This window comes from Hyposmocoma kahamanoa, unplaced genomic scaffold (genome assembly GCF_003589595.1).
Source record: "Hyposmocoma kahamanoa isolate Upper Pololo Valley unplaced genomic scaffold, ASM358959v1 209, whole genome shotgun sequence".
NCBI classification, from domain to species: Eukaryota; Metazoa; Arthropoda; class Insecta; order Lepidoptera; family Cosmopterigidae; genus Hyposmocoma; species Hyposmocoma kahamanoa.
Genome location: NW_020653730.1, coordinates 226,069 through 246,998, shown reverse-complemented (window position 1 = coordinate 246,998; position 20,930 = coordinate 226,069). Strand labels below are relative to the sequence as shown.

General features: G+C 39.3%; 2 protein-coding genes across 3 annotated transcripts in view; one reads left to right on the top strand and one right to left on the bottom strand.

Annotated features, from left to right (window-relative positions):
* Window positions 1-13,152, bottom strand: part of LOC113227308 (galectin-7-like) — a 40,035-nt gene extending 26,883 nt beyond the window's left edge. The window contains exons 1-3 of one of the 2 annotated variants that reach the window (XM_026460194.1): window positions 13,014-13,152; window positions 3,393-3,481; window positions 1,072-1,279 (exon numbers count right to left, since the gene is read on the bottom strand). In XM_026460194.1, the coding sequence (XP_026315979.1) occupies window positions 1,072-1,279; window positions 3,393-3,481; window positions 13,014-13,043 (327 nt within the window). In that variant the 5' untranslated portion in view covers window positions 13,044-13,152. The remainder of the gene's footprint in view (window positions 1-1,071; window positions 1,280-3,392; window positions 3,482-13,013) is intronic. The other variant, XM_026460195.1, reaches the window with a different exon arrangement.
* A 604-nt stretch (window positions 13,153-13,756) lies between these two features.
* LOC113227317 (dnaJ homolog subfamily B member 14-like) overlaps window positions 13,757-20,930 on the top strand; it is a 12,476-nt gene continuing 5,302 nt past the window's right edge. The window contains exon 1 of the mRNA XM_026460203.1: window positions 13,757-14,205. Within this exon, the coding sequence (XP_026315988.1) occupies window positions 13,872-14,205 (334 nt within the window). The 5' untranslated portion in view covers window positions 13,757-13,871. The remainder of the gene's footprint in view (window positions 14,206-20,930) is intronic.

Sequence of the window (20,930 nt, the reverse complement as noted above, 5' to 3'; positions counted from 1 at the left end):
GCAACATGGTCCTTCGAGCCGGATATGAACCAGCGACCTATGGATGGGCCACTCGTTTAAATGTTAAATTTCATTTAATTCCGAGCTATTCCCCGGTTTTTGGTGGCCTTTGGGAAGCTGCGGTAAAAAGTACTAAGTATCACTTCAAGAGGGTTGTAGGAAATTCTTTACTATGAGTTTAGTATGAGGAAATGTATACTGTTTTGGCACAAGTGGAAGCTGTGTTCAATTCCAGACCGTTAGTACCATTGAGCACTAGCCCTGATGATTTCACGTACCTAACTTCTGGTCATTTTTTAGCAGGCACAGCACTCACTTCCTATCCAAAACAAGACGTGTCTAGAATACATATATCTAGACTTAGATCATGGAATGTCACTAATCATGTAGTGCAATCATTTTGGCGTGTTTGACACAAACAGTACCTTAACAGTGTACAGTCTAGGCCTAAGTGGAAAAATGTAATGCCTAATGTCAATGTAGGTGATTTAGTTTTATTAAAGGAGGATAATACACCCTACCTTGGCCCTTAGGGCGTATTACAAAACTGTTTCCTGATAATGATAATAAAGTTTTTTGAAGTTATGACTCTAAATAGAAAAAAAACATGTACGATCGATTACAAAAATATGCTTATTTCCAAAAGATATTATAATGTAACGAAAATAAAAACAATTTCAATTGTACTATGTCGTATATTGTAAAATGTAATTAAAATAGAAATAATTTCATTGATATTGTGTAGTACTTATCTTTACTTATACTAATCGTTTATAAGTTATATTATAAGTACCATTTCATTGTGTTTTCAATTCACGTGGCCTGCAATATGTTGGCAACATTAATATACATTTTATAAGTTTATGTGGGCAACATTGGCCCTCGCTCTTCTTTGTTCCGACCGTAATGGCGCAATTGTGCACAATACTAAATAAATTCAATACAAATTAAATATTGAGTTTTTCACTTCCAAACTATACGACAAACTGATCAAGCAACAGGTGGATTGTGGCCACTCCTCCGCGGAGGTCATAAGAAAATCGTATTGTGCTACAGACAAAATGTACTTACATTAATGAACTGAGGTTCCAAAATGAGCCTAACGTCGAACGGCTGGCCCAATTGCAACGGCATGCCTCCAGCGGTCTCCTCGTTGCCCCACACCTGCCCGACTAGATGGTTCCGGACTACCAGCATCTCCACGAAACGAAAATTCAGATGGAGCGCGATGTCGTCGCGAGGGTCAGTGTTGGGGCCACATTGAAGGTTGATTGCGAACCTGTAAATACAATTTTTTTTATGATACGAAGTCTTGTTTATTGGTGGTAAAAAAGAAAGAAAATTTTATTCGGTACCATTCATTTTAAATTGTACTTACAAAATAATGTGGGTATATTCAAGTTAAATATTTTATATGTTCATAATACTTGGTAATTTTTTTAATTTATTTTCTATTTACATGCTAAGTTTATTATTTTTCTCCTTCTCCTTTCTTTTTACTTGCACAGTGTTGCCCGCTTATGACCTTTGTTCTCACTGCCTTGGGTTAGCTGGAAGAGATTTCTTTTAGAGACAAATCCACCTTTGCTCCGCTTTTCTATAATTAATATTTCCTAATGTATTTTTGGTGCAATAAAGAATATACAAATTAAAACTAAAATTAAAGAATGAACTATTCACCACAACATAGGGGTGGAACCTAAGCCTACGTCTAGTACCCCTATCATAGAAAGTGGAAAGTGAAATTAAATCGTGCAATTCCATCGCACACTTTCCGTGATCTATCCCACGGAATACCGAAAAGCATGCAACTTTACAGCGATATTCAAGGCTCTAAAAATTCCTAATTTAACACTTATATTGATAACAAAGAAGACTTGTACAATAAATAGCTCGTGGAATCCCAACACACGATTAGTTCCGCGATGGTGGAAAGGGGAAGCCGGAATTAAATCGTGCAATTCCATCGCACACTGCGTGATACCTGTATCACCTGTATACCTGTATACCTGTATACCTGTATCCACTGTATATACTACTCATCAGCGAGTTGTAACGTAACAAATACAGTAATGAGGTTCTAATGTGTACGCTTGAAACAGTCTTCCATCAAATGGCTCACTGCATACCGCACGCGGCAAGCTCGCGAACCACGTACACACTATGATTTTTTGGTTACATAACATGCAACGGTTACAACTCGCTAGTGAGTACCCGGGTTTAGTAACTCCATGGGTTTCAAATAGACACAAAACAGTCCGTGGCCGAACGGTTACCATATCGGACTGCCACGCAGAGGACCCAGCTGGTGGCGACAATTGGAAGCGATCTGTCGCTGCCCAGCGTGATTTCAGCCATGCTGGACAGCGAGAGGTCGCGGGAGTGCGACATCACGTCCTCGCAGGAGACCATTGCCACCGCGACGAAGGATATTATTAATTTTTTTTTCGGATCTAACATTTCGGGCCCTTTGCAGTTCGCATGGTCACGTCTGACATCCCCTAACTTGTTCATTCGTCAGAAAAAGAACACCAGTGACTGTCTTTCGCCTGATCCTAGACCACAAGTATCATCATCAACGCATTTATACGTCCCACTGCTTGATACGGGTCTAGGCGAGGGCTTAGGCCGCATGCTAGCCCAGTGCGGGTTGTGGACTTACGTTTTCCAAGTGTTGTGAACCTTCTCTGACGCGCAGGTTTTCATCACGATGTTTTCCTTCGCCGAAAAGCTCATAGCAAATTTCTAATTAAATATCGCACATAAATTCCGATAAACTCAGAGGTCCGGGCACAGTGTCACGGACGACCGTACCCGCCTGGCCGGAAAGAGCAAATAGGAGTAGAATTACGTAAATAATTCACGGGGTCTTTTTGGCCGGGCTTCATCCGCGGCGCATTGATAGGGCCGATCAAAGTATCGCCATACATATAAGAGAATCTTGTAAGATTCGTTGGTTAACTTTTAGTGTGTTGGGTTTAGGGTGTTGGTGAAATTACAGGCACATGGGACTTGTCAACTTATGTCTCAGGGTGACGGGCGTAGTGGCAGTGCCCCTGAGATCTTTGAAATTTAAAGCTATGAGTGGCACTGTAACTGCTATGGACAGGCGTGTAGCTTACCTTAGTCACTTGATATTATAAAAAAAATTTTATTCGATATTTCGATTTGTTGTTCGATTATACGACTTGTAAGTCAGATGGACATAGAGATAAGGCGTTCAAATAAGATTTTATGGAAATGTATACAATCCACTTTCCCAAGTGTCAATAAACGGGAAGATTACGAAGTTATACCGAGTTTCGCTGAAGAAGAAACCAAATCTGGTCCGTTTTAGACGTATCAAACCGGGATCCAAAAACAAGTATATTCAAAAGTTACTCCACACATACCTCTGTGAGTTCGGAGAAGTTGACCCCTGCACGAGGATGACTCGCCCCGGAAAAGCCCCGCCAGGAATGCCATGGACGCATGGTACTCCCTGAAAAATAAATAAAATGAAATTAGAATGAGAGTGAATGACGAGAGTGAAGGAGAGGAATGAGGAGGAAGAATGGTGGTGGGGAAGGAGTGAGACGGCAGAGAGAGATTTTTGATTGTCACGTGTGCCTCATGTTTTTTTGTAAAAAATTAATAAGAAAATAAAAAGAAATCAATAAAAAAATTTAAATACAATGAATAGCGTCATTTCCAGCTGGGGCTGGTAGCTGTAAAGGTGTTTAACTGTTTTTTTAACTGTTGATTTGTCATAGATGACGCTACGTCTAAAAAAACCAAATACAAAGATACGACGCAAGCAGATAGAAAAATTCGTGAGGTCCGCTGGTTCGTTCCGTGGCTTAGTTGGTATAGCGTCTGGCACTGTATGCTAGAAGACGTCTGTCGGTTCGAATCCGGCTGGATCGAAGGAAGAATTTTTCTGTTCGATCTTTGTATTAATAATTATAACAAATAAAAAGAAGTTACGAGTCAAATGTAACATCCCATCCCACATATATGTCCTCCAGAATTAGTTTCGACAACTGCTGTTCAGCGTTCCTTTCTATTCTTAGGCCCTTTCTTATATAATAAAATAAATAATATATATTCACTTTATGCTCCCTCTAAAAACGAATGCAAGTTAAAATTGACTAGATATCTTTTGTTGATGAGACTGAAAATCTGATTAAAATCGTCAAACAATCTCATGCGTACACACTCACACGCCCGCAAGCACACGCATACACATACAATTTCTTCTAGTTATTATTTAGGTATAAATTATATATTTTCTCAATACTCTTACAGTCAATACCACTAACTTGACATCCTAGGGGTTGAGTGCCTGGAGGCCCATATTACAAGCCCTGCTTAGTTTGGGCACACCCCGGACACTCCATACAACCGTCGAAAATTATTTACCTACTACTACTACATACAGCAAGGCGCTATTTGCACACGCGCAAATGTGTGCGGTTACCTATCACTTTCTCGCACTATTACGTTACGTGATCAAAGCGGCAAAATACCGAAAATTCTAAAGCGAATCTGTTATCTATGATTCTATTAATAGAATTCTAATAATTATACATGTCTATTAGGTATTTATATCGATATATAATTCTATTTTTCATTAATTCACTAACTAGAGTAATATTGAAGATTTATTTCAAAAATATATTAAAAGCACTTAAATTGTTATATTTCGGACATGTATTTTTAAGCAAGGTAACCAAGGTATTTGAAATAGCTTGTCCAAGTTTAGTTAATAATTAGATATATTCATTACCTACGTAATATTTATCGGCAATACGAATAGAAAATTCGCGAAGTCATAGTGTCTCATTATATTGATATAATAAATCTGTATTTTTTGTACATACATATATTACTCTGCAGTAAATAAATGAAGAAAACAATAACTGATTGAACCTGATTGAGTCAGGATTTGAGCAGACTTGAGAATGATTTCTAACACTGAAAATACGACCCTAATGGCAAGGGCTTGAGTATGATTCTCAGTGCTCACTGCAATACTCAAGTCCTGACTTGAGTATTGAGTAGAGGAATACGACTCTGAGAGACATGTTTTTTTTTAGTTACTTCGGTTCATCTTTCGGAAAATGATTATAAACAGCCGCACACAGCACAATTCACGACCATTATAAAGAGCAACGTAAAATTATATTTTACATAGATGTTTCGTAATGAATAAATGAAAACTATATTCAAATATTAAAGCCGTCTTCTCGCGAAAACGGCTCGCCGGCAGCCTTGTTGTCGTTCAGTCAATGTGACCGGCAATGTGCGGGGTGTGGTGCGGTATCTAAAACCAGTGAGGGGCGGAGAGTGTCCGTTCTCTTATTCTTTATTCTCTGGTTTGGGCTACAGTCTTCCACAAAACATAACTCTAAGCGTATGTATATATGCATCTTCTACGGTAATGTTACTTTGTTTTGTATTGTGAACACAAATCAAGAAAAATATTATTATAATATCTATTTTAGCATAAAGCTGAGCTGGCTAAACTTTTCGGCTGATATTGTGTACTTAAGTTTTTAATCTGTAAGCTTCTTTTTGTTTTTATCAGATTTTGTATCCAATTGTAATGTTTGTAATATTGTTCGTGAATAGCCGAACGAATGCTTCTTTCTTTCTTTAGGGTGTCCCAAAATTCACGCAAGAAGTAATTTTGATTGAATACACAGGTTTACAATTAAAAATTGTAATTTCTTTATTGATCCATGAAGTACGTAGTATAGGGTTATGTGTGGTAAAGCATGACGGGTAAATGCCCTCCACGGCTTTGCTGGCCAATCGCACTTTTTCCATAAAATATTCGATGACCATTTTGCACAACTGTGGTTGAATGGTGGTGACACAGCGCTCAATTTCCATCTTCGAGGCGTATGTGGTCGTGGGCAATCGTGGGCTTATTAACATAAACCTTCGAATCCAAAAAAGCTAAAAAAATTTTGATGACATGAAGCTTTAACAAGACAGTGCCACGTGCCTTACAGCGCGAGAAACAATGCAATTACTCCACGAGTCATTTCCAGGGCGCGCTAATTATCAACTGTAAAACGAAAACTTAACCACAAACGAAACGTCGCTAATGTGACACATTGCGTACATTTCGTATCGCGCTAACTGTCAAAACAAAAACCAAAGCTAAACCAAAAACGAAGCATTACCAATGTGACACGTTGCGCACATTTTTTAACGCGCTAATTGTCAAAGGTAAAACTAAAACATAAATATTTTAACGTTTTAACCACACTAGTCATGTAATTTCTAGTTTTGGTAATCAGAATTGGCCGCCCAGATCACGACTTTCTTATTTGGGGTATTTTGAAATCGAAGGTTTATTCCAAGAAACCCAGGACCACACACGCCTATATAATACAATACATATTTTGTAGCTATTGAGCTCGTTATTAAAGACGTCGTCCGGACAAGTGTTGCTGCTACAGACGCATGTAGCGGCAACGCCTAGTGGTAAGCGACACGTCTGTCCATAACAGTTGCAGTGCAACTAAGAGTTTTTAATCGCAATGGTCTGACGGGCATTGTCCGTCACTATGTGTCTGCAATTTCGCCAGCACTCTTAGGGCGCATTATGTCGTAAAGTTTTATTTATCGTTGAACGACTGTCGTGTCTAGCCTGTTCCCATACCACAACTATCTGTCGTGACTGTGTCGTAGACGTTTATTGTATCGTTGTACGACTGTCGTGTCTAGCTGTTCCCCCTAGGTCGTGACGAAAATTTATCGTTTTACGGCAGCCGCCTTATCGTTTGCACGACAGACTGTCGTCACATTATTATCGTGACGTTTTATTTATCGTTGGACGACTGTCGTTCTAGTTCTTACCATTGTCACGACAGTCTGTCGTCGTAACGTGAAAAAGGTCGTAAACGATAGTTAATCGTGTTGTTATATGTGTGAACAACTTCATTTAAGTATACAAGCCGCGATACTTTAAACAGCACTATTATCTGTCGTCGGAACGCAGTAATGCTAACGTTAGCGATTGCGTATGATTTCGATATTCGACTAGTTAAGAGGGAGCATGCCAAAAAAGTTTTGACGTTGGCTCTGCCCAAATTTGTGAATCAAATATATGCCTGAAGTTCGCGAGACATGCGACAGGACATGTTGAATTATGCGCATAAAAGTACCAAATTCGTTTTAGCGGAATAACTCTAAAACTAAAGGGATTAAATAAAAATCCGTAGTGACAGTTCTCGATCATGCATAAATATAATTAATTATCTAATTTTTGTCGTAATAACCTGTAGCATTTCGAGGATGAATCGAAAAAATGTGAAAATTAGAGGTCATTTCGTGATTTTCATCTATAGAGGAAACTTTATTGTTTTATGTTTCTGATTTGTGTCCATGCTTGAATATATCGCGTCGTTACTCATACAATATTTATTTTTTACTTTAAAGTGGATATACCCCTGTAAAATCAAATCGAAGATTATGAATTTTTCCTCTGCTCCCTCTTAATAGTTACTAATCCTCTCATTCGAATGATAAATTAGTAACGTACTAATTTACGATGAAATGATCACTCATTACTAATCATTCAGAGCATTTCTGCCTAGCCTTCTCTGACGTACGGTAAATACCGTAAAAGTGATGGGGACAGGGATATTTTCAATGGCTGGTGCAGTTCAGAGTAGTTTTGAGGTAATAATCATTCGACTCGAGACGAACGATTGCGCTTGTATCCGACTTAGACGAATGATGTGCTCACTCGAATGAGTCAGTTCAAAGTCACGCATCTCTAGCTCACATTACCGCTTGGCGGCAGAAATAGGTAAGGTGGGAGTACTTCCCGGGACGACCTCTTTCACAAAGAGCTCTACTGCTACTATCACTTGTTTACTTACATCACAATATATAATATGAAATCCTTAATCGAGTTATATAAGGAGCTTTTAAAGTTGAACTTTCCGGTGACGTCAACTCATGTTGATATGAACAGACCAAACAAAATGCAGAACTTTAAGAGTCGTAATGGCTTCGTAAGTCTGTAGACAAACTTCTAAGGAGTTCGTAGGTTTTCGCAATTGTTACATATTCGAAAGGAAGTTTTTTTTCTCAGATCTAAGAGTGGTTACATACGGCGTCTTTACACTCGTATACTTTACACTTTACGACTGCACTTGCGATTTATCGGCGATTGCATCGATACAAACACGCGCGACGGCATCGATACAGTCGCTTATGTTGAATAATTATGTACGAAAAATCTGTATAGGTTTAACATTATTTTGTTTTGTTAATTGTTAATTGAAATGTGAAATTAAAATGCATTAAATAAATACTTGTAAATTCATTAATTTAAAACGTCAGGTCTTTGCGATATAAAGCTCTGAGTGGCACTGCAACTGTTATGGACAGGCGTGTAGCTTACCAACAGGCGCACGACTTGTCCGTCCCGTCACTTGATATTATTGAAAAATCTAGGAAATAAAATCCGCTCGACTTCACCGGTTGGGACATGTGGAAAGAATCGGAAAGGAACGAGCTGTCGAGAGGGAGTATTTGGTGTAACCTACGGGGCATCGTCCAGTGTGGCGTCCGAGATATCGCTGGAAGGATAGAGTCGCCAAAGACCAGGGCCCCAATTCTGATGTGCGTCGGATAGGGTGTCAATAGCAGTATTTATGCGTTTAGTATTCTGCTAGAAGTTAACAGGACCCTGATTCATAACTCTTCGATATTTTAACCTATTCTAAACTATTCAGAAGCGATAGGACGACTTCTATTTGTTTCAACTCGAGTTACTCGATTTGACGTGACTGCTAACTCCAGTTGCAACTCGAGCTAACCCGACTCGGTGTCTGACAGAACAACCGCGAGTAGAACTCGAACCGACGGTTCACCGAGTTGGACACGATCGGCCGGCCGACGGCGACTTGTCTGATCGAAGATCACCGAACCGACCGAGTGAGAACGAATAGCCGACGCGCTGTATGAATAAAACATTCGACTTGACGGGAACCAAACCGAGTTAGCTCAAGTTCACAACGTGTAGCTCGAGTTGACTGGTTGTGGGAGTAATTCGAGTTAAATAACTGGACTCGCCCATCACTTGCGACTCGAGCGTGCTCCGAAGGTCACCGACGCGCTGTATGAATAAAGTATTCGGTTCGGCAGCGGGCGGAGCGGGTCAACCGAGTTAGCTCAAAGTCGAAGATTATTTATTCCATAGGTAAAATAAATTTACACTTGAAAATGTCACACTTAAGCTACTGCTCGTTCACTACGCTGACCTCACTGAGAAGAACGAGCAAGAAACTCTAGGGATTGCTATTTTCAAATAAACTTAAATGCTATGGAATACACTTTGAATCAAATTTGTGTGGAATCTAGAGCCATGTCGTCTTTCCATACATCTTTATCTAACATGTAGTCTTCAATTTTGTAATATGATTTTTCGATCAAAATATTTTTAAAGTAGTTTTTAAACTTAGGAAATGATAAACTTAATATATGCTCCGGAATCTTATTGTAAAAACGTATACAGTTCCCCATAAAAGAGTCGTTTACCTTGGTTAAACGAAATCATGGTACCATGAGTTTGGACTTAGCTCTAAGGTTAATATTATGGATATCTTCTTTCTCATTGAAATTATGTATATTTTTACGGGCATATAAAATATTTGAGTAAATGTACTGTGATGCCACAGTCATGATACCAGTCTCCTTAAACTTTTCTCTGAGAAAAACCCGAGAGTCTAGACGGTACACAGAACGAATCGCCCGTTTTTGCAATACAAATATGGTTTGAACTGAGCTCGAGGTCATGACAAAAGTAACTCGAGTTGACTCGTCATAGGAGTAACTCGAGTCAAATAACTCGACTCGCCCATCGCTATTCGAGATTATCGTTCGATTGGGATTCGGAAACCATATCATTATCCAACAGCGTTTACGGAGTTAGTCGGTGAAATACGAGTAGATTATAAAAAAATTAAAATCCTTTTATATACATTTTTAAAACTTCAAAGACCTAAAATATAGGAATGCTTTAGTTTTGCATCAAAATAAATTAATAAAATTGAACAACATCCAGACTTTATTTAAAATAATAAGAGATTCCCATATTACATTCTTGCTTTGTAAACAATAGGGTGTTCGGTAACTTTCATAGGATAACTGTGTTCTCAATAATGTTTAGACAAAGATGTATGGAAAGACAACAGAGTCTAGATTCCAAACACTTATGATTCAAAATGTATTCCATAGCATTTAAGTTTATTTGAAAAGAGCAACCCCTAGAGTTTCTTGCTAGTTCTTCTCAGGGAGGTCAGCGTAGTGAACGAGCAGTAGCTTGAAAAATTATATTCTCAGGTGTAAAAATTTCCAATGTGACAGACGTTCGATTAGGGTGTTGTGAATAAAAATGAAAAGAAATCGTGCGATCAAATCGAATCGGTCGACGACTGTGCTATCGTAAGGTTCTGAATTGACCCCCAGGAGTGGTTAGTCATTGAGCTGTAGTTCAACTGCCATTGCATTTTTTTGGTATTCCGCTCCTCAATGGCGAATCGATGGCGTAGTCTACTAATATTATACATATTTAATTTGAAGACTACATTGCTGATTAAACGAGATAAACATTAAGATATATCTAGTAATTTCCTAGTTAGTTTTAGTAAGGCAACATTGATCGTTAGTGATTGAATGCCATCACCGACATTCTATTGAAACTCAACTGACGCAGAGGTCCCAGGTTCGATTCCTGGGCTGGAAGAAATATTTGTATGGCCTACATTTATTTCTCTCATGAGTTTGGATGTAATTTGTGGCTGTCTATGCGTGTCCATGGCATCCACAGCACATTGTTTCCTAGCAGGCTTAAAAAAATCACCAAGTTACCGAAATACAAGTGCATTAGTTATGATAACTGTACCAGTGTACTAAAAACTTGATTACTTTCAAAATTGTTATCACAAAAAACTAGGATGTTCCCTAAGAGTTTCCCTGTATCTCCTATAATTTTGATTTCCCCATACCGTCCCCTTTAAAAGAAACACCTGTATATCTAGAACAGCCAGTTTAATGATGTATCTCATATTAATATTGTCTAGATCATTATTTTTCCATTAACATAGCTAGTATTTGGTCTTCAAGATAATCATGTATTTCCTCAATTTATACACGCAAAATGAGGCATTTGTTATTGATTCTTGACCCTATGTCCTTGTCCCTGACCGTGCTATTGTCGGCGAATATAGTCAATTAATTAAAAAATTTATTGTAAAGGCTTTAATGGCCCTATGGATGCTGGATGTGTTCGATGTTTCATGCATCTGGTGGTGGTGGTGTGAATTTCTAAAAAAAAATATAACTTGTTTCACAAAGCGCCAAGAATCCAGACCACTATTTGTTCTATCGAATGCCCAGTTGGTTTTTGAACATATCCTAAGTAGATTTACAAATGTATACTTAATTTTAAAAAGTTAATTTTTGAATGTTTGATTGACTGTTTGACAGTCCAGCATGGGGATTGTAGATCTTGTTTCACTGGTCAAAATGAATAAAATTGACTATTTTTTTTAATGCCGACGTACTCAGTTACTTAAAGGCATAATTTCATTGTATCAGAAGAAAGAATCAGGACAGCAGAAGTTAGTCAAATTAAGTAAAATGTTATTCATATTAAAAAACTTTCAATTACATTTCATCAACTTCTGCTGTTCCAATTTTTTTCTTCCAATACAATGAAATTATCCTTACATGAAACTGATTCAATAAGCACTAAAAAAATAATAAACAATTTTATTAATTTTTACGGACAATTTAAGCTTGAACAAAAAAATGACTATGCCAAAATTGTTTTCACAAAAACAAGTTGATGTTACCTAAAACAGTTTCACTGTATATAGTTTCATATTTCCCCATATATTCCAAGTTACACACTGTATATCAAGAACAACCGGTTTAACTATGTATCTCATATAGGAAATGAAACTATTTTTCTCTTTTTTCCTAATTTCAACAGAGAATATGGTTTCTCCATACTACCAGTTTGGGATCCAGTATTTCCTCTGATGAAAAATCCCAAACAGACATAAGACTCTAGTACTAATTATTGTTTTAATTTATTCTAATTTCTATCATTAATTAATAATAAATTAAACTTCACAAAAATTCAATCAATAAATTCATTTGTAAAATTGTATTGCAGCGTAAAGTGGAATGTTTTCTTTGTAAAATTAAAAATAAGGTATTTAATTAATAACTTTTGTAACTATAGTGAAAAAATGGGGTGGTTTGCATTAATATTAGACATAACTGTTGAAGACTGTACCACCTCAGTCAACCGTGATCATGGGACCTGTAAAGAGCCCGAAACGTCGGTTTTCTTGAAAAAACAAAATATACGCAATTTAAATCTGGAAAAATAGTTTCATTTCCTATGTGTAACAATCGCGAAAACCTAAGAACTCGATATGTATCTCATATACTATTTTCCATTAATATATCTAGTATTTAATCAGTGCTTCTTCAAGATAATCAACGTATTACCTAAATTTTTACAAACAAAGAAGATTGCATTGCTGTCCAAGAAAGTCCAATAATTTTTCATATAAACAGTATAAATTAGATTACATACTATATTTTTACAATCTATTATGCATTGCTTATACCGCGCAAAAATTCGTTATTTATAACAAAATAAGTGACCACACCTGCTATCAGTTATGTACAAAATCATTTTAATTCATATAACTTAGAGTTAATATGTATTTGTCTATGTATATATTATTTGTTTCCGTTTCTTGAATAAACATTCAATTTAGGCTTTTTTTTCTTATACAGCCATGTACGGTACATAGCAAAATTACGCCGCCAATAGATCAACTCATTTGTTTGTTGAGTAAATAATGTTCACGGTCAAGTATTGTTGCTCTAGATGCCCTTGAAGATACCAAAAAAGCATCACCTAGCCTTTACTACTGTCGTATCGCTTTAGTATTCAAGAAAATACACTTCGCAAAATTACTTACCGGGTATGGTATGGTAATTGGTTGCGCCATGATTTTATACCGTTTTCTCGACGATGGACTAATGAAATGGGTTTACACTGTTTATACAACTGTTTTAGGTGATTGTGCACTTATTATCTAAGCGTTGAAAACGCTTGACGCGGAATTATAACAGTTTTCTCTCTCAAAGAAATGCTATGCGTCATTACAGCGAAAATGTACGTCAGTCACTTGACTTGTGTTCCACGTCCGGTTAACGAAATTATCATTGAACTAATTGCAGTCATTCTTGTTACACTCATTACGAAATGGCTATTGCTATCTCGCTTTTCACGAAAAAAACACTGTTATGTTTAGCTACTAGATCACTAGTTCGCGTTCCATTAAATCTGTGGTGAAATCCGATTGGTAGAAATCAGATAATGTCAGAAATTTAACCAATCAGTAAAAAACTCAAGAAAAATGTTCTGACCCTCTAGCGGAATTTTCACAAACTACTGGCAATGCAACTAAATCACTTTAGAAAAGACAAGTAAAGTACTATATTGCAAGAAAGAAATAACGCTCTACAAAAATTGCATCTTGTATTGCTTTTATTTTACTGAATATATTATTGACATTTTTTACAAGTAAAATAAGCGAAATATCGATTAAAATTTTCACATATAGCAACAATTACTATTTTGACGAGGATTTGACGCAATATCTACTTTTCCCAATAAAAATTGCAGAATTTTCGTCTAATGAGTGTGTTAAATCGTCAATACCACTATTTGCTTTAATTAAATTTGCGTGACACGCATTCAAAGACATACTATAGTGCATTACGCATAAACGAACACCATTATTGGGTTAAAAAGTTTAGTATAAAGGACAAAAATGACGATCGAAGGAAACAAGGACGAAGCAGACCGATGTATAGAGATTGCTCAAAATGCATTTTCTTCAGGGAATATTGAGAAAGCGGAGAAATTTCTTATCAAAGCGGAGAAGTTATACCCTAGCCTTCGCGCTAAAGAGCTTTTGACTCTCATACGATCAGGTAGTCCTCCAAGTTCTTCAAAGAAAACACCGCCAAGTACGCCATCCACTGAGGATGTCAGACGACGCAAACCCTCGTCGCATACTACGTCGCATAGAGAGTATTCGTCGGAGCAGTTGGAGGCCGTACGTCGTGTAAATACAAAGTGCAAGGATTACTATGAAATCCTTGGTATGTATATTTCTTATTAAAATATGATGTAGAAATGCAAGCAATACCATACGTATGATGCAACGGGCCACAACTCCGGGTTCCGCAACTATACCACAACCCTATTTTGCATGTTTTCATTAAGTCTAAGGATGTAAGACAGTTAAATCTATTTCCAATTTCTTTACTTCGAGGAACAGAGATGGAAATAGGAAACTTCTTTAGGATTCGGGACATCTGTTAAGTACATTAAAATTAACATTATTTGGGATAGGTAGGTAGACTATATTTACTAAACTAAACTACGCAATCATCATTTCTGGATTCTTCATGTGAAATCGGAAAAAAAATAGTTTTATTCAAAAAATGTAATTAGAATTACTAAGATGTGTATTCCAAACGCATTATTGATCCTAACATTGTCGGTTGCAACAAATCTTTATAAACGTCTTACATATTGAGAGTAACTCTTTTTAAAAAGTTTTCTAAAAAAACATAGGATTTGACATTTTGAATAGGGCAATTTAATTTCATACAAATTTGCTTAAAACTGGTAAAAACAACAACTTTTTATTTTAGAATGACATACGTTGTATCTATTGAAATTTATCAATGAAAAAGACAGGACACCCAACCTGACCACTCCCAAGGGATAATGTAACACAGTGGATTTAAATAATTGTGTAAATAGTTTTTTAACTCTTGATGTGTTTTAAACCGTCACCATTGTGCAGCACTTGCAATAAACTAGAGGATCTGTACCATGTATTGGTGGAATGTAACCGTAACGTAGCCCTGAGAGGTACAATGTTTGGGCAGAACAAATAAGTAATGAGAACGAAGACTCTCTGCCCCTCCCTAACTTTAGATACTGCACCGCTCCCCGCACATTGACGGTCACATTGATTGAATGAGAAAAAGGCTGTTGGCAAGCCATTTTCGCTCAAAGACAGCTTTGATTTTTGGATATAACTTTCATTTTTTCATTACAAAATTTGTACATTAATATATAACATAATTTTACATTACTAATTATAATGATCATGAATTGTGTTGTGTATGGCTATTTATAATCATTTAAATGGGATAAAAAAAGGGTTTCCTTCGGTTTTTGAAAGATGAAACAAAGTAAGCAAAAAAAACTTATGTTTGAGACTCATTCAGTTATTGTTTTCTTTAGTGCAGAGTAATATATAATACATATTTATTATATCAATGTAATGAGACGGCATAACTTCGTGAGCTAGAGAAGGGCTCTCGACATTTCAACTTGCATTGCCGTTAAAATATTACGTAGTGAATATACCTCATTATTAACAAGGTAATGATAAACTTGGACACACAATTTCAAATACTTTGGTTACCTTATTTAAAGGTGCCTTTCCAAAATGTAACATTTGAAGTGCTTTTAATATATTTTTAAAATAAATGTTCAATATTATTCCAGTTAGTGAATTAATGAAAAATATAATATTATGTTATATCGATATATAAACACGTGATGAACATGTGTAATTATTAGGATTCTATAATAGAATTATAGATAACAGATTGCCGCTCTGACCACGTAACGTACTTGGTACTTTGTAACGGGCTGGTGTCCGCAACTCGACGTCAAGGCGCCTATTTTGCGTGTGGTGGGTGCAGGGTCCTACTCGTGCCACCCAAGCTCCTCCAGGAATCTCAGCATCCTCCTCGGTTTGCTGAAGACTTCGTGGAGCGACCCTGGCACTCCCAAGGTACTTTGCCCTGTAGTTGACCACGCCGGAGCTCTGTAGTAGGATGTGCGCAGCCGTTTCTTCCCCCTCCATGCACGCTGCTTAGAGGGCTGTCTGTGATACCTAAATTGAAAAGGTGTTTATTGTGTGGACCATGACCCGTTAGGATGGCAGTTAGAGTGTAAAGCTCTTGCCTTTTGAGTTTAATAAATATTCGAGATAGACTGGCATTGAGCATTGGGAGTGCTTCCCTCGCCTGTCTACAAACCGTAAGGGTAGTTCATGTATTATTATGTGAAGATTTTGTACCTTTGTGTATAGTTGTTCTGGACCATTTGTAGGAGAGGGACACTATGGGTTCTGGTCCTACAGCGTCCGTCTCCGACCCTTTTCTGGCTAGTTCATCTGCTGCATCATTGCCACGAGAGCCGCTGTGTCCTTTAATCCACTGTTGAGTTACGTGGTTTTGTATACATACCTCCAAGAGTGCTTGATGGCATTCATAAATGAGCCCTGAGTTTATGTCATAGCTGTTCAGTGCTTGTAGTACTGACATACTGTCGAAGAGTATTCGAATGGAGTGATTCTTAACTCTTCTCGCTATGATTGCTTCTGCCGCTAACTTGATGCCCATGCATTCAGCCTGGAATACTGTGTTGTGGTCACCAAGTGGCGTTGATATCCTGATATTGAGGTCTTCTGAGAATACCCCAGTATCTGTTCCTGAATTTGTTTTACATCCATCAGTGAAGACGCGGATCTCTCTGGGGTTCAGTCCTTCGTTGGGTTCTTTAAACAATTGTATCTTGTATTTTTTGTCAAAGATGTATTGTTTTGGGATCCTATCCACAGCCGCCTCCAGTAGCGGTTCCTCATTGACAGTCTTGTAGAGGATTTCTGTGTGTGGGGTCCTCACGTGCTTCCGAAGGCCAGCTCTGTTTAGACGTACTGCTGTTGATTCCGCTTCCTGTCTGATGAACAGTGGGAGGGATCGCAGTTCCAGCATCGCTTCGAGGGCCGCAGTTGGAGTCCTCGTGCAGCCGGTCGTCGCCATGCAAGCGAGTCGGTTGCGGTCGTCAGTTTGGTTCGTGGCCACCATACTATCGCGCCGTAACTGATCATAGGTCTTAACACCGCTGTGTGGAGCCATAGTGTTTATGAATGTGAAAATGAACTTGGGTGAAAGTCCCCCTAGTATACCCACCATTCTATGGCACTGCCAAAAGGTGATAGTAGCTTTTTAATTTTGTTGTCCAGGTGCTTGTTCCAGTTCAACTTGTTGTCCAGTATTACCCCCAGGTACTTGACTTCGGTTGATATCTGTAGTTCTGTACTAAAGAGTTTGGGTAGTAGGTAGTTACGCAGTAGTCTTTTGTTTGTAAACATTACTAGTTCCGTCTTTGTTGGGTTTACCGATAGTTCGTATGCCCTGCACCATCTTTCCACAATCCGGAGTGCAGCTTATGTAATGTTGCAAAGTGTATTGGCATAATTTCCTGTTACCAGTATAGCTATATCATCAGCATATCCTACTGTATAGAAATGTTCTTTGTTTAGTTTAATGATGAGGTCATTTACGACCATGTTCCACAGCAGCAACGACAGTACCCCTCCTTGAGGGCACCCTTTCGCTACTATAGCCGATGGGGTCTCATTTTCTGCTGTTTTTATTGTTCTTTGTTTTAGCATGTTGCTAATCCAGCGGATCAGCACTTCGTCCACTTCGTGTCTTCTCAGTGCTGATTGTATGCTGGAGAAGTTGGTTTTATCGAAGGCTCCTTCAATATCTATAACAGACTATAACAGATTGCTTTGTTTTTGAGGGCCACTTCTATCTTGCCCACAATGGCATGTAGGGCCGATTCAGTGGATTTGCCTTGGCTGTATGCATGTTGGTTTCCGCGTAGTGGTATGGTCTTAAGCGCTCCATCCCTCAGTTCTCTGTCACATAACCTTTTTAATGTTTTGAAGAAGAACGATGTGAGGCTGATTGGTCTGAAGGACTTCGTGTCAGTGTAGTCGTTTTTTCCTGATTTCGGTATAAATATGACTTTTATCTCTCGCCAGCTGTGGGGCACATAGCTGAATACTAGACAGGCCCGAAAGATGTCGACCAGGTGCTGGACCAGTGTGTCCCCGCCCCATTGTAGGAGTGCGGGGAATACTCCATCTTGGCCCGGAGCTTTGTAGGGTTCAAAGGTGTTTACTGCCCATTTTTTTCGTATGTTACTACTTGTTCATCGTATCGCCAGTTATGGATCGATGTATTGTAGTTCATTTCTTTGCACCTGTCGTCTTGGACGAACCTACATCCTGGGAAATGTGTTTCCAGTAGGGTTCTCTCCGTTTCCGCAGGGGAAGTTGTGTATGTGTGGTCTATTTTGCGTATTGAACCTAGCTCAGTGGAGTTTGAGTTGCCTAGGATTTTCCTTATTCTGTTCGCTTGTGCACAAGACGTAATGTTCCAGCAGTAGCCTCGCCATGACGCGGTGCTCCTGAACCGTATGCGCTTTTTTAGTTTGGATTTGGCCGTCTTGTAGTTCTCCCAGTCCTCATCCGCGCATGTGTTCATTGCTCTATTGAAGCGTCTCCCTACCCTTCTTCGTAGCCTCTCGAGCTCAGGCCCCCACCAGTGTTGGCCTTGTTGCTGGGCTTAATCACTCAGTGGGCATGCTGAGTTATAGCTGTTCAATATGTTTGATGTTAGTTCTTTAACCTGTGTTTCTATCTGTGCTGTGTCCAGCAGTCTTCCCGGTGCTACCGCTTCCCCCAGGCTCTGGTGTAGTTTGTCAATGTATAGTTTACGATCGGTTTTTCGGGGATTCCGTTTCGGTTGTTGTTCTTTGATGGCTGTTTCTAAGCTGAATCTTATCCATCTGTGGTCCGAGAAAGATGCTTCTTCGGACACGTGCCAGTCTTGGACAAGATTTACAGCTCCTTCTGACGTTAGGGTAGGTCTATGATCGTCCTGCATCTTTTATTTACGAAGGTTGGTGCTGTACCTTTATTAAGGATTTGATGGTTAGTTGTGAATAAGTATTCTGTTAGGTTCTTACCTCTGTCATTTGCGAGTTCCATGCCCCACAACGGATGGTGGGCATTGGAGTCAGTAGCCACGACGATGTGCTGGCCGTTCTGCTCGCAGTATTTGATTAGCCGTTCCATTTCCTGCGGTGGTGGTATATCAGTCTCCGCCATATAGACAGAGGCGAGCACCACTTCAGGCAGGCCCGTGACCGTGTCAGCTAAAAGCTTGACGGCACACAGGTCTCTGGAACAGAATTCTGTTAGTGGCTGTACATGTCAATTATTGCAGTAGTAGTTGATGTCCGTGGTTTATCTGAGCTAGTGGTGGATAATAGCTTACCTCTCAGATGTGAGAGTCCATTTATTTGGCCGCGGGCACTGATCCACGGTTCCTGGATCAGCGCCACGGCTGTGTTGTTTACCTCCAACCACTTCCGGAGCTGAACCGTTGCGGCCTGGCTGTGGTGGAGGTTGTTCTGGACGACTTGCAGTTTATTGAGCGAGGGGGATACTGCCATCACCAGACGGCAGCTCCACGTCCTCGTCCTCGCTCAATCGGATGTCTCCCATCCCCAACACACACTCGTCGTCGCTAATGGACGCCGCCGGGCATTCGGGGGTCGGGGATGGCCCTTTTCCTTCCCTGGTGATACCAGAGGAGGTAGAGGGCTCCGGGGAAACGTCCATTCGTCCTGTGTCCTGTATTGTAGACGCCACATTCTCTGGTGGTACGTCAGTGTAGAGATCTTCGGGGAGGCTCACTACCACGAAGGTATGCCCTACGTATACGTAATACGTTGCTGATTAAACTTGTGGACTAGCCAACGGTGAGCCTCCGCCCACTTGTTCTGCCACTTGAGGATACGACCGATTCGGCGCGCATCCTCCCATTTGCCGGGGATTAGAAGTCCACAGAGCACCCTCCGGGGAGCCTCCACCCTATTTTTCTATGAGAGGGGCTCCCATGACGGCAGCCTGATGGTGCTGACGGCGTCCTCCAGCCACTGGAAAGTGGCCTTGTCGTGACAGCACAGTTTCAAGGCCCCATCGCCGTAGACGGGTTTTCTCGAAACGGTGGGCCAACGTCATCCTCGCCGCATTCCTCAGCTCCTTGAGCGAGGAGCTCACATAGAGCCTCCTGTATGGTATCGGCATCGGGGCTCCGTATAAATCCAGTTTTGGCCGAGGTAATAACCGCCATGAGTTCGAGGTTAGTTGCCTCGGCGTTTAGGATCCCGGAGGTAGGTCCATAAATCAACAGTATGTTTGAAATTAGAGATGCGTCGAGTACTCGTTTGCTACTCGATACTCGGTGTACTCGGCCGTTTTTTTACTACTCGTACTCGGCCGAATAACTCGGTTCATGAGATATATAGATCTCGGTTAATATAAAGCATTACAGCTATAGACATAATAAAGTAAACCAACAATATATTTAAAATAATCAAAAGAGATTTATTACTACAAATTCTGAACGATTGTAACAACTTGTAGCAATTTAGTAATTTACAAAGAAAGTTTACATTATTAATATTTAAAATTTAACAAATACAAGTTATGATGTGGGAATGCAAGGCTTTCTGCGCGTTTAGGTTATAGTCTGTTTCTTTTTTCTTCATACACATTACCCGCTTCGGAAAATAACCGCTCGCTATACACAGTGCTTGCAGATGCACATAAAGACACTCGTGCTAACTATGCCAGTTTTGGATATCTTGTTTTATACCCTGCCCAATATTGGAAAGGAGTCTGCTCTCGCGACAATAAACTTTCATTGGCATATCGGTCTAATTCTAGAGCAATGGAACTTTTAGAATCATCGCGTTCCGGTTGTAATGAACCGAGTAACTCGACCGAGCACTCGCTCGGCAAATGTTAAACCGAGTAATGTTCGGTACTCGGTTACGCGGTAAAACTTGTACTCGGCGCATCTCTATTTGAAATACATTTTTTTTAATAAATAATAGACACACGCTTGGCCACAATCTCACCTGATGTTAA